Source organism: Mustela erminea, chromosome 4 (genome assembly GCF_009829155.1).
Source record: "Mustela erminea isolate mMusErm1 chromosome 4, mMusErm1.Pri, whole genome shotgun sequence".
NCBI lineage: Eukaryota > Metazoa > Chordata > Mammalia > Carnivora > Mustelidae > Mustela > Mustela erminea.
This window is the reverse complement of record NC_045617.1, coordinates 23799558-23813882: the sequence shown is the minus strand read 5'-3', so window position 1 is coordinate 23813882 and position 14325 is coordinate 23799558. Positions and strand designations below refer to the sequence as shown.

The 14325-nt window shown below is 40.6% G+C and overlaps 1 protein-coding gene across 3 annotated transcripts in view; it reads left to right on the top strand.

Annotated features, from left to right (window-relative positions):
* AFG1L (AFG1 like ATPase) overlaps positions 1-14325 on the top strand; it is a 221097-nt gene that overhangs the window by 27801 nt on the left and 178971 nt on the right. For all 3 annotated transcript variants that reach the window (XM_032338881.1, XM_032338880.1, XM_032338882.1), the window contains one exon: positions 10331-10554. In XM_032338881.1, the coding sequence (XP_032194772.1) occupies positions 10331-10554 (224 nt within the window). The remainder of the gene's footprint in view (positions 1-10330; positions 10555-14325) is intronic.

The following is a 14325-nucleotide window of genomic DNA, read 5'->3' as shown; positions in this document are numbered from 1 at the left end:
TCTAATGTCACCATTGCACGTGCTTGCAGGGCTGTGGACATTGTTGAGAAGTATGACTACTGTTAAATTAGAAACTGAAGACCCAGATTAAAGCACAGTTATGCTCTCAATACTTTATACTGCTTTATTTTTTCCCCCTGGATATCTGTATATTTTTTAAATATTACTCTATCAAAGCAGAACTATAACCAATGAAAAAAAATTGGGGGTAGTCACCTTCCCTGCTAATAGTGCCCCAGCAAACAAACATGGTGAGCATTCCCCAAAACCATGGCCTTTCGTATAAGAAGTAGGGCACAGAGTGACAAGGGACAAAAAGGGCAAAGATTCTTTGTATACCCAGAGAAAGTGGCCTTTGATGTGGAGATGTTGGGGTTTGGAGCAAACAGTCCAGAAAGAATTCTTGAGATGTCTTCAGTGCAAAAAGGTGGTCTTATTAAATAAAGCCCAGGGACAGGACCCGTAGGCAGGAAGGAGCTGCACTGGGGTCGTGAGGAGTGGCTGATTATATACTTTCAAATTGGGAGGGGGTTAGGGATGGTGTAAATCTCGAAGGAATTTGGAAGCAAGGTTTTCAGAACCTTGAGAGGTCCTTTACTACTGTCTAGTAAAACCTTAGTCATGAGACCCTTCAGATGTATATCACTAGGCCATACTCTTGGAGGATGATTGCTAACATATATCTTGTTGGGGGGGTGGAGAAGAAGGAGGTTTCCAAAGGGATTTTTGTATGTTAAAGCAGACTTTTAGGATCCTGGAGGTCAGGCTAATGTTAAGTTGAGACTGCCTTCTGTCCTTAGCAAAGTATTAACATTGAGGCAGTTGAGTTCCTCTGAAGGTCATTCTGCCTATCTCAAGGACTTGTCAATGGGCTGTAAGTTATAAGGAAACTTAAGGTTTTTTCTTTTGCCTTTGTTCGCCGCATCAGCCTTATTACAGGAAGCAGAAAGGCTATGGTAGCAGACTAAGCAGATTCTCTGGGAAAAAGCTAAAACTAAAAAGCAAAGGAGATGGTACTGATGCTTGAATGCATTGAGCCCAACTGCAGACCTAGACAGTGCTGGCCATTAAGACGTTTTAAACTGGGAGGTGATAAAAAGAGAAAGGGTCAAGTGACCCAGTTCTAAGTTTCATCTCTTGCTTAATATGAAGACAGTAAAATCTTGAGGTTATGTTCACTCCCCCTCCCCCCCCAAAAAAAAACAAAACCAATGTAAGTAATCACAAATGTAGTGAAAGGCTGGTGAAACTATTTTTCTTGGGGGTGAGTGTATGTAGATGGAAATAATTGTCAAAGTGCTATCTAGGAAGTTGTAATCATTCAGACAGGAGGACATCATGATATCGACTTAAGTCTTGCAGCACATGGGCTTTGGAGTTTCGTGGAATCTTCCTAAAACTTATTTAGGAGAAAGTAGTAAAATAAAGTACAAAATTGAGATAGTAGCGTGTGCAGGCTTTATGGGCCTCTAAAATCTTCCATTTATGTTTGTAGATCAGTGTGTGGAGCTTCAGAATGGCATTTCCCCACTGTCCATTTGGAGTACAATAAGACAAATTAATACAAATCAAAATAATATGGCAGCAGCATCCCATAATTTGTGTACACTGATGTAGTAACAGATTTCATTTAGTGCCGCTTTTGAGAAGTCTTTTGTGTTTCAATTTATACAGCTGCTATCCAGGCCTAAGCCGGCCAGTCTCTCAGCCTTGACTGTCTTGTCTGCCTGATTCTCTCTCTTTTTTAGACTTACCCCTCCCCCGAGATCAGTTTTAGGTTCATAGCAAAATTGAGAGGAAGGTACAGAGATTTACCATATTCCCCCTACTCCCTTTCCCCCAAACATGCACGGATTCCCCCACCAGAGTGTTAACATTTGTTAGAACTGATGGACCCATGAGGACTCATTATTAATAATTACCTAAAGTCCATGCTTTACATTTGGGTTCACTCTTAAACGTAATGAATGAAGTGTAGCCATCGTTACAGAATCATACAGAGTATTTTCACTATCCTAAAAATCTTCTGTGCTCTGTCTTTTCCCTCCTCCCTGCCTCCCACCCTTTGTCTACCACTGATCCTTTTACTGTTCCCATCGTTTTGCCCTTTCCAGAATGTCATATAGTGAGAATGTCTGACCTTATAATATCCAGCTTTTTCAAATTGGCTCTTTCACTTAGTTATAGGCATTTAAGTTTTCTCCATGTGTTTTCATGGCTTGGTAGCCCATTTCTTTTTAGTGCTGAATAATATTCCCTTGTCTCGATATACTAATTTATTTGCCCATTTGCCTACTGTAAACATCTGGAGGCAGAGTTTTTTGGTGGATTTAAATTTTTAACTCCTCTAGGTAAATACCAGGGAGCATGATTGCTGGATTATATAGTAACAGTATGTTTATTCTTGTAAGAAACTGCCAAACTATCTTCTAAAGCGGTTTTAGCATTTTGAATTCCCACCAGGAATGAATGAGAGTTTTTGTTGCTCCACATTCTGGCCAGCATTTGTCAGTGCTCTGAATTTTGGCCATTCTAATAGGTGTATCGTGGTTTGCCATTGTTGTTTCAGTTTGCATTTCCCCGATGACATATGATGTAAAGATTTTTTCATGTGCTTCTTTGCCATCTGTATTTTTCTTTGCTGAGGTGTCAAAGTCTTTGGCCCATTTTTATTTATTTATTTATTTATTTAAATTTTATTTATTTATTTGACAGATAGAGATCACAAGTAGGCAGAGAGGCAGGTAGAGAGAGAAAGAGGGGGAAGCAGGCTCCCTGCTGAGCAGAGGACCCGATGTGGGGCTCAATCCCAGGACCCAGGGATCCTGACCTGAGCCTAAGGCAGAGGCCTTAACCCACTGAGCCACCCAGGCACTCCATTTGACTGATTTTTAAATTGGACTGTTTGTTATCTTGTTATGAGTTTTAAGAGTTCTTTGTATATTTTGTACAACAGTCCTTTATCAGATGGGTCTTTTGCAAATATTTTCTCCCATTTTGTGTCTTGACTTCTAATGATGCCATGACATTGGCTTTCACAGAACAAAGTTTTAAATTTTAATGAAGTCCAGCTTATTGATTATTTCTTTCATGGATTATTCCTTTGGTGTTGTATCTACACAAGATTATTTATGTAGGTTTCTTCTGTGACTTTTATGTTTCTCCTATGTTGCCTTATAGGAGTTTGATAGCTTTGTGTTTTATGTTTAAGTCTATGATCCATTTTGAGTTGGAAGGGTGTTAGATCTTTCACATTTTTCTTCAGATTTCTTCTTTGACCTATATGTTAGAAATGTATTGTTTAATCTCTGTATATTTTAGAATTTTCCTGTTGTTTTTTCTGCTACTGATTTCTAGTTAAGTTCTGTTGTTGTCTAGCGCAGACATTGTATGATTTCTTTTAACTTTAAGGTGTGTCTAATAGCCTGGAATGTGGTCTGTTTGGTGAATATTACATGTTATGTGTTAAATCAATTAAGAATAAGGAAAGCAAAAGTTTTATTTTACTTTCACTTATTCCCTCTTAAACATTCTTACTTTATCGATCTGACTTTCTGACCCATATTATTTTCATTCTTTCTGAAGAGCTTCATTTAACATTTCTTGCAAGGCATGTCTTCTGGCAAAAAATTCCTTTAATTTTTTTATTTGAGAAAGTCTTCATTTTTCCTTTACTCTTGGAAGGTAACTTTGCAGGATTCAGAATTCTAGGTTGGTAAGTTTTCTTCTACCAATAATATTTCACTCTACTCTCTTCTGGCTTGAATAAGTTTCTGAGGAGGAGCATAGGTTAGGTATATTTTTCTTCGGCTTCTTTAAGGATTTTTTTTCCCCCTTTCTTTCTTTCTTTTTTTTCTTTTCTTTTTTTTTTTCTTAGAGGGGTGAGGGGTAGAAGAAAAGGGAGAGCAAGACTCTTAAGCAGGCTCCATTCCCAGCATGGAATCCTGTTTGGGGCTTGTCATGACCCATGTCAGGGTCACGACCTGAGCTGAAATCAAGAGTGAGATGCTTAACTGACTGAGCCATCCCAGTGCCCTAAATCCCAGTGCCAAAAATCTTTGATTTTTCTGTAGTTTAAAAGTTATATGTCTAGGTATAATACTCTTGGCATTTATTCTACTTGGCTTCCTGGATCTGTGGTTTGGTGTCTGTCATTTATTTGGGAAACTTCTCAGTTATTATTGTTTCCAGTATTTTTTCTGTTTCTTTCTCTTTCTTCTTCTTCTGGTATTCCCATAATGTATATGCTATACCTTTTGCAGTTGTCCAGTAGTCCTTGGATTTTAGTCCCTACCCACCCCCCAGCCATTCTTTGCCTCAGAGTTCTGAAGAATTCTATTGATATGTCCTCAAGTGCTAAGATTCTTTCCTCACCTGTGTCTAGTTTACTAATCTCATCAAAAGCATTCTTCATTTCTGTTAACAGTGTTTTCAATCTCTAGCATTTCTTTTTGGTCCTTTTTTTCCCCCTAGGATTTTCATCTCTCTGCTTATATTGCTTAGATGTTTTTGTATGCTATCTACTTTATACAGTAGAGCCCTTAGCACGTTAACCATAGTTGTTTTAAACTTCTGGTCTGGTAATTCCAACATCCCTGCCATGTCTGGTTCTGATGCTTGTTTCATCTCTCCAAATTGTTGTTTGCTTTTTAGTATATCTTGTAATTTTTTCTTGGACATGATATCCGAGTAAAAGGAATTACTATAAATAGGCCTTTGGTAATATGGTGAGACGTGGGGAGAGGAAGTGTTTTATGGTCCTATAATTAGATCTCCATGTTTTAGGGAGCCCACGTGTCTGGATTATGAGCTTCAGAAATGTTTTTTCTTCCCTCTTTGGTGTGATAGCAAGAGTGGGCTGGAGTTGAGTATTTCCTTTCTCCCATATGGAAGGCTAGAGTTGAGTGGAGTTGGGCATTTTCCTTTCCCCCAGGTCAATAGGCTCTGACAATACCTAGCAGGTTAGGTTCCTTAACTACCTTCCCCTAAGGGCAGGCCTTGTTAGGAATAACAGAGTGCTCTGGTATATTTTAAAATGGTTTCAGTTGGTGGCTCAGTTGGTGGAGAGTGTGATTTTTGATCTCAGGGTTGTGAGTTTGAGCCCCACACTGGGTTTCAAGATTACTTAAAAATAAAATCTTAGGGGTTTCTGGGTGGTTCAATCCATTAAGTGTCTGCCTTCACCTCAAGTCATGATCCCAAGGTCGTGGGATCAAGACCTACCTACATCAGGCTCCTTGCTCAGAAGGGACCCTGCTTCTCCCTCTGCCTATTGCTCCCCCTGCTTGTGCGTGCTCTCTCTGTCTGACAAATAAATAAATAAAATCTTTATTAAAAAAGTAAAATCTTTAAAAAAAAAGGTTTCTTTTCCCCTGTCCATGCCAGAAGCATAGGGGGATTTTCCCATACTTCACTAAGAACTTGGTTGAATTCCTATAGATAAAATTCAGAAAAGTGTGAGTGCCCCTCTATAACTGGTTACCACTGGAGTTTTTAACTCTTGAGTTGTCCATATTGAGCTTCTAGCAGTTTTTCAACTATGTTTTTGGTTTTCCTGTCTGGTTTCCACTTACGAGTCTCTGCTCTTGTAAGCTATTGCTATCTGTATTTGCCTGTACTTCTCTTTAATCTGGGGGGCAGTGGTTTGCCCTGAATCTTCCCTTGTGTTATGGAGCTGAGAAGAGATGTTGGTTTTTCAGTCTGTTCAGCTTTTTCATTGTTAGGATGGAATTGCAACTTTCAGGCTCCTTACGTGCAAAACTGGATAACTGCTATTTCTCTTTTTATGTCTGCTGACTAGCTCAAGTGATGTCTTATCTTCAGCGTGCCTTGATTTTCTTTAAAAAATGCAAATGAAGTATATAGTACTAAATAAAGATGTTAGGCTAGTAAAAAATAAAAGTAGAAGCAAAGAACAGTAATCCTCTCTAAAGGCAGATGCCAAGAGAAACAACATACTTTGCTCACAGTCCTGATCTTTCCAATGACTAATCTTAAAAATTAGCTATTTGATGATTGTGAGAAGGAACATGAAGACTGAGGAGTAGCTTCTGGGTTTGGCAACAGCAGGTCTTGGAGTATATCATACATAGAGTATATCATAACATACATAGTTGACAGAAGCTATCTCAGTAGAATCTTGACCAGAGTGGGTTGGGAATTGAGCAGGATGTGAGGGAGTTGCCAGAAAAAATAAAAGTAACTTTTTCAAGTGGTTTTGCTGTGAAGGAAAGGAGGGTAGAGCAGATGTCTCATGATTGGGGGATCAGTGAGGTTTTGTTATTATAATTTTAAGACAGGAAAGGCTTGCATTGGTATGAAAAAGCAGGTAGAGAGAGGGAAGGTTGATGACATAATACAAGGCTGGTTAATGAAGAGAATGACATCTCTGGAAAGGTAGGAAGGAGGGCATTCAAGATTATTTTTAATAAGCACCAATTATATACCAGGCACTTTTCACTGGGCAGTACAGCATTGAACAAAGCAGACAAAAATTCCTGTCCTCAAAGAGCATATACTCAAACATCTACTCTGGTGGGGACAGACAGAAAACAAAAAGTATATCATACATTTTTTTTAAGGTTTTTTTTTTTTTTTTTCAATTTATTTGACAGAGAGATAGAGAGCAAGCACAAGTAGGCTGAGTAGGGGCAAAGGGAGAGAAAGAAGCAGGCTCTCCACTGAGCAGGGAGCCCAACATGGGGCTCGATCTCAGGACCCTGGGGTCATGACCTGAGCTGAAGGCAGATGCTTAACAGACTAAGCCACCTAGGTACCCCTTGCATAGTTGTGTTTTGTGTGTGTGCGTGGAGAGGGGGGGTTGTTGTTAACCATTTCATACTCTTACTAAATCGCTTATTTCATGAAATTTGTTTTTCATTTGCATATACGTGTGTGAATATTGGGTCATGATACTCAGGAGGGTTTCAAAATTTGAAGGCCACCGGTTAGAGGATAAGAAAGCATCAATATCCTTGCTGGAATGAGCAAGAACTCCAAGGCTAAGGAAAGAGAAAAGGATGCGGCAAATACAGGCGAGTCTGGAGGTTTGATGGTAGGGAGCTGAGGGACTTTGAAGGATGGTGAGATTTTGTGAGGGAGAAATTAGGCTGGTAGAGATTGGAAGAGGAGGATGTCCAAGTCAGGGAATCTGTATGAACAAAGGCGTGACTATGAAATGAAGGAATTGAAAGTGTTTGGGACACAGTAAGTCATACTTTTGACTAGAAGGCAACTCACATTATTGAAGCTACCTTTGCATTTTTCTACTAGGTTTTCTATTTGCATTTTCTTACTAGCTTCCTGACATTTCTGCTCTTGCCCAACCTAATTTGGGCCTTATTTCCCACTTAGAATAGTTTCATAACCAGTTTCTCTGTATCCAAATTCATTTGACTTGCTAATGCCAGTTAATCTTGATATATCACTACTACAATTTTTTCCCTGTCACCCCCTCTTGAAATAACAATAAAAAAACCCTGGTATTCTCTGTTACCCCATTACACATTACATGTGATAGACGATCATTTCTTGTATCAATGGCTGCTTTTTTGGAGAGTAGAGGGGAAGTTGTCTGGAAATACAGGCTGGGGCCCTATTATGAATTTCTTGAATCCTTGAATGAGGACACTCTTTTTGGGGATCACCTTAACTACCTCCAGGTTTGATGATTTGCTAGGAGGATTCACAAGACTTAGCATATAGTTGTATTCATGACTATGATTTATTACAGCAAAAGGATATAAACACAATAAGCCTGACTGAAAGGCATGTTGGGCAAAGTCTGGAAGAAACTAGGTCCAAGCTTCTAGGAGTCTTCTAGTGGAGTCACATAAGAAATACTTAATTTCTCCAGCAATGAACTGTGACAACAGATCTGAAATGTTTTCTATTAGGGAAGCTCATTAGAGACTGAATGTCTAGGGTGGTGGTGGTGGGGTGGTGGTCTCATAGCTTCTCTTTGCATAGCATGTACCAAAAATCTGGCCAGATAGAAGGAAACTAGGTGTTCAGCATAAAGCACATAGCTTGTACATGGTACAAACAGTGTAGGCACAATAAGTCACTCTTAACATTTCTGGGATTGGTGGGAACCCTTTTGGAATCCAAGTTCCCAGCCAAGAGCCCACCTTGCAAGTAAACACTTCTAAGGACAGTAATCTCAGGCCTGCTGTGCTAATAACTCTTTTCTGTACACTCTTTGTACTTAATGTGCTTCTATCAAGTGGAAATGGGGCTTCAGGGGCTTCTTTGGAAGTGGGGGGTGGTACAGTTGTAGAAATGAGGGAGATGGGAAGAGCATGGGATTTTGTGCCCCCCTCCCGTTTTTTTCTTTAATAAATTCAGGATTGCGTGGAAGGTTTTGTGTATTTAAAAAAAAAAAAAAAGGAAAGAAAGAAAAAGAAAAAAAGATGCTGCTGTTAAAATTATGTTTGATATTTGGAAACCACTCCTTTAAACAATGAGATGAATTTTAAGAAAAATATTAATAAAATCCCAGTTTGGATTTTAGCAACATTATCTGTGTAGGTGATGGAAGGTTTTTCCAGATCGTGAGTGGTAAATTTGGGGCAGTGGAGGTGATCAGAGGCAAGGAGGCCAAGCCAGAGATCATGAGAGCGCCAGCTAGGGTGGTTAGCATGAGGAAGAGTGGGAGGGATGGATTAGAGATTTGCTCCACAAAGTGAGTAGTACCAGTGGATGATTGGCTGAGGACCTGGCTGAAGAGTAAGAGAGAAGTTTATTCATTTATGTAAAAATCCAGTAGGTGGCCCAGGGCTGGTTTGGCAGCTCAGCTTTGTTGGAGAACTTTGCTCTGCTTTGCTCAGCGTTCTGTGGGCCTCTCCTTGCCAGGCTGGCTCTTCCAGCTGCAGGCATCACACTTACATTCCAACTAGAAGAAGGGGAGGGGGAGGGGAACAAGGCATGCCTTTCTCTTTAAGGGCACGTACCAGAGCTGCACATGTTTCTGCTCACATCCCATTGGTTAGAACTGGTCATAGGGTTGGGCCTGGCTGCTGGAGAGGCCAGAAATGGGTTATTTAACTGGGCAGCCTTGTACCCAGCTAAAACTATTCAGAAAGGAAGAATAGCCAATAGAAGACAGCCCTGCCCTCTCCCCAACACTCGTGGTTTATTTAGGATTTTCTTTCCTTTCTTGGGAAAAAGATGGAAATAACATTGACTGTTAATTTTCCCCCTAGGGTATGTAATTTTCCTATTACTGAAACAATGGAAACACGGTATTCAGTGAAACAAGGATAATACTGGCAGTGTATCTTTGCAAAATCTTTGATTCAAAGAAGGGCGCCAGCCCTGTCTAAAAAAAGTGCCAGTTTGCTGCTATTTATTGTTGCTTCTTAAAACTGCAGAGAGAGATAGGCAATAATATTATAACAACTTTATATGGTGGCACGTGGTAACTGCACTTACTGTGGTGAGAGTGGTGTAAGGTATAGAATTGTTGAATCACTGTGTTGTCCACTGGAAACTAATAGAACATTGTATATCAATTACACTTACATAAAAGAAAAAATAAAAATAGAATGGGAGTTACTTGCTCATTGTACCTGGCCCAGATAAGGAATAGAGTTATGATTGATCTTGCCATGGCCAATCATTTCTCCCCCAGGAGAGGCTAAAAAAAGGATCAGAAGACCTCACTGCTTTGAAACAGACACTCTGCTGTGTTTCAACTCGTTGTGTTCAACTTAAAAGTTATGGCCAAGGAAAGGAATCTTACAAGCATTGAAATCAGTATAATATTGGAATGCTATATGGTTTCCGGTAGGGAATACAGGGGCAATAGAAAACCCTTTGTGACTAATCTCTGTGTCTGCCTTGATACTTAAGAACCAGAATGAGGCTTAACTCAAAGGTGCCGGCCCAGCTGTGGGGGAAGGATCTGATGAATGCAGGTGGCCCATTTAATGGAGTGGAGGCAAAGCATTCTATGGCAGGTTAGGTTTTCTAGAAGTGGAGTTACAATGATAGCTTAAGGGTTTGAGATTTACTCTTTTAATAGAATGAGATGATTATATTCATTGAACAAAACGTGTGTTATCTTTTTTATTTTTTTAAGTAGTTTCCATGCCTAAGGTGGGGCTTGAACTCATGACACGGATATCAAGAGGCTCACCCTCCACTGGCTGAGCCCACCAGGTGCCCCAAAATGTGTTCTATTTTTATCAGAATGAGATTTACAATAACTGTTCACATATATATACTTGAAAATGAAAGGTTTTAATGTGACCATTAAGAAACTTATAGAGTTCTATGCAATCCCTTTATTTAAGGGAGTCTAAAATTTTATGTATATTTTTATTTATAGCCTATACAGTTCAGACACCTGAGATTACATCTCCGCTTACGGCTGCAGAGGTTTATTCAAAAGCTTTGGCTGTTTGCAATGGCCCACTGGACCACTATGACTTTCTGATCAAAGCTCATGAGCTAAAAGAGGATAAGCATCAAAGAAGAGTCATACAGTGTTTGCAGAAACTACAGGAGGACCTCAAAGGATACAGGATAGAGGCAGGAGGCCTTTTTTCAAAGGTGAGTTTTGTGTGATATTAAAGAAGGAACAGTTAAAAGTAAGCATTTTATAAAATAGATTAAATAGTGCAGTCGGTACAATCATAAAACTGCTTAAAATTTCTCACTGGTTCCTTTTTTTTTTTTTCTTAAGATTTTATTTTTTATTAGAGCATGAGTGGGTGGGAGAGAAAGAGGCAGAAGAAGCTGAGCTGGGAGCCCGATGCAGGGCTCCATGCCAGGACCCTGAGATCATGACCTGAGCTGAAGGCAGACACCTAACCAACGAGCCACCCAGACACCCTTCTCACCAGGTCCTTTAAACAAGCTCTGTTAGATCCCCATTCCTGACCTCTTAATGCTCCCTGGCTTTCTTTTACCTTTGGCGGGGGGATTCATATACCTTCATATTTAGGTAATGATTGATGCCATCTAGTCTAAATGAAGATTGTATAATTTAAAAAGTCCCCCTCCCTCTAGCTCAGGCCTGTCCCAGGATCAACAGTGCAAAAGGTGGGGTGATTTGTTCTTCCCCTTTCCCTCCTCCTCGTGTATCTGCTTGCCTGGCTTCTCTAGGGTCAGGATGAGAGGATGGAAGATTAGAGCAAAACAGCAAATTCTTTTTTTTTTTTTTTTTTTTAAAAAAGATTTTATTTATTTGACAGAGAGAGAGAAATCACAAGTAGGCAGAGAAAGGAGGAAGAAGGCTCCCCGCGGAGCAGAGAGCCCAACATGGGGCTCGATCCCAGGACCCTGGGATCATGCCCTGAGCTGAAGGCAGAGGCTTTAACCCACTGAGCTACCCAGGTGCCCCGCAAAACAGCAAATTCTTAAGTGAGCAGTTAAGGGCCTTTTGTGTGATAGACACTGACATGCTAGCACTTTGTTGAGGGGCTCACTGGTGGGTTCTTCTGGGCTCCCATGGGAACTTCCCCACTGCTCTGCTTTTGGACCTCTTATGACTCTGCTTGAGCCCCTTGCTCCACTGCATTCTGCCGGTAGCCCTTGCCTTTGCACTTAACCTTCTTGGCTGGGCTCCTGTCAGGGCAGCTCTACCCAGTACACCTTTCATGGTGTCTACTTAGACCACAGGAAGCATAACACACAGCATAGCATCTCCTATTTTCAGTCCCTGTTCCAGCTTCAGTTAGCTCATGGAGGCCTACACAAGTTCTTCCATGGAAACTTCCATAGTCTGCTTTGGTAACTGCATGTGGATTTCCTCACCTAAACAAGCATCCCGCTGGAGAGGGGGTTGCCCATCTCATCATACACTCAACCCTAATCTCTTTGGATGCTTCCCTTGGGGGCCACCTGCTTTTGGCTTGAGGTTTATGTGGGGGAGATGCTACCACATTCCTTACTTAGCTAACAGCTTGCTACCTTGATTACTTTTTTCAGTTCTACTTTGGTTTTAGGGCTGTTTTTGCTTCTTTTTTTTCTTAAAGTAATTCCTGCGTGGATATGACTAATACCTCTTTTTAGAATGTAGGGGAACTTGTTTCTCCTTGTTCTTAGCTTTGAGCTTTTACTGAAATTCTGAGACAACAGGAAAACTCCCATTCCTTTTTTAAAAAAGTCTTTATTTTTTTTTAAAATTTCTTTTCAGTGTTCCAGAATTCATTGTTTATGCATCACACCCAGTGCTCCATGCAATACGTGCCCTCCACAATACCCACCACCAGCTCACCCAACCTCCCACCCTTCTCCCCTCCAAAACCCTCAGTTGTTCCTCAGAGTCCACAGTCTCTCATAGTTCTTCCATCTCCCCCTCCAGTTTTCCCCAACTCCCTTCTCCTCTCCAGCTTCCCATGTCCTCTGTGATATTCCTTATGCTCCACAAATATCCGAAACCATATGATAATTGACTCTCTGCTTGGCTTATTTCATTCAGCATAATCTCTTCCAGTCCTGTCCATATTGATGCAAAAGTTGGGTATTCATCCTTTCTGATGGAGGCATAATACTCCACTGTATATATGGACCAGACCATATCTTCTTTATCCATTCGTCCGTTGAAGGGCATCTTGGTTCTTTCCATGGTTTGGCAACTGAGGCCATTGCTGCTATGAACATTAGGGTACAAATGGCCCTTCTTTTCACGACATCTGTATCTTTGGGGTAAATACCCAGGAGTGCAATTGCAGGGTGATAGGAAAGCTCTATTTTTAATTTCTTGAGGAATCTCCACACTGTTCTCCAAATAGGCTGCACCAACTTGCATTCCCACCAACAGTGTAAGAGGGTTCCCCTTTCTCCACATCCCCTCCAACGCATGTTGTTTACTGTCTTGTTAAGTTTGGCCATTCTAATTGGTGTAAGGTGGTATCTCAATGTGGTTTTAATTTGAATCTTTCTGATGGCTAGTGATGATGAACATTTTTTCATGTATCTGTTAGCCATTTGTATGTCTTCTTTGGAAAAGTGTCTATTCATGTCTTCTTCCCGTTTTTTTTTTTTTAAAGATTTTATTTATTTGTCAGAGACAGAGGGAGAGAGAGTGAGCGAGCACAGGCAGACAGAGAGGCAGGCAGAGGCAGAGGGAGAAGCAGGCTCCCTGCCGAGCAAGGAGCCCGATGTGGGACTCCATCCCAGGACCCTGGGATCATGACCTGAGCCGAAGGCAGCTGCGTAACCAACTGAGCCACCCAGGCGTCCCTCTTCTTCCCGTTTTTTGACGTGATTATCTGTTTTGTGTGTGTTGAGTTTGGGGAGTTCCTTATAGATCTTGGATATCACACCTGTCTGTAGTGTTATTTGCGAATATCATCTCCCATTCCATGGGTTGCCTCTTTGTTTTGTTGACTGTTTCCTTTGCTGTGCAGAAGCTTTTGATCTTGATGAAGTCCCAAAAGTTCATTTTTGCTTTTGTTTCCTTTGCCTTTGGAGACAATGTCTTGAAAGAAGTTGCTGTGGCCGATGTCGAAGAGGTCACTGCCTATGTTCTCCTCTAGGATTCTGATGGATTCCTGCCTCATGTTGAGGTTTTTTATCCATTTTGAAAACTCCCATTCCTTATCCCATTGTAGAAGCCACTGTCATCAGCAGTGTCTTCTTCAAATTATGAGGGGTATTGGTAGTAAGAAGAGTTAGAATATGGTTCAACCAAAGTAACTAGTTTTCCACATGGAGCACTGGGTGTTACACGGAAACAATGAATCATGGAACACTACATCAGAAACTAACAATGTACTGTATGGTGACTAACATAACATAATAAAAAACAAAAAAGAAAAAAAGAATCTAGTTTTCCTTTAATTGACTGGCCAACCATCCTCCCCCCACATACAAATATCCTATTATTACGAGGTCTTTAGAGGAAAGGTAATATATAACAGGTTAGTAGTACTTGATTTAAAAAGTCTAATCCAAGTTATTTTACTTTTTAAGAAGCATGTTAGAGTATACTTACATAGTTTTATTTTTATAGAAAGGAAAATGCTGTCATTGCGTTAACATCTTTTGGTTCAATGGACTAGGGATTCATCTAGGTTACAGAAAGAAATGGAGATTTAAAATAGACTACATATGCAAATAACAGTGAAGGGCTTCTCCCTTATACAGCCAGGTCTCCCGGGGCCAGAGCCTGAGGCTCTGCCTCAGTTGCTCTGAGAGCGTTGGTGACTAGACTGTCAGGAGTCACAGGCACCTGCTGATTCTTGCTCCAGTGCTCTTCTGTTCGTGTAATTTGCTTACTCTGTTGTTCCTTCCTCTGTGTCTGTTTCTACTTCCGTTTGTCTTACCAATCTATTCTTTTTCTGTATCTGTGGTTTAAATTCCCTGATGGGAAAC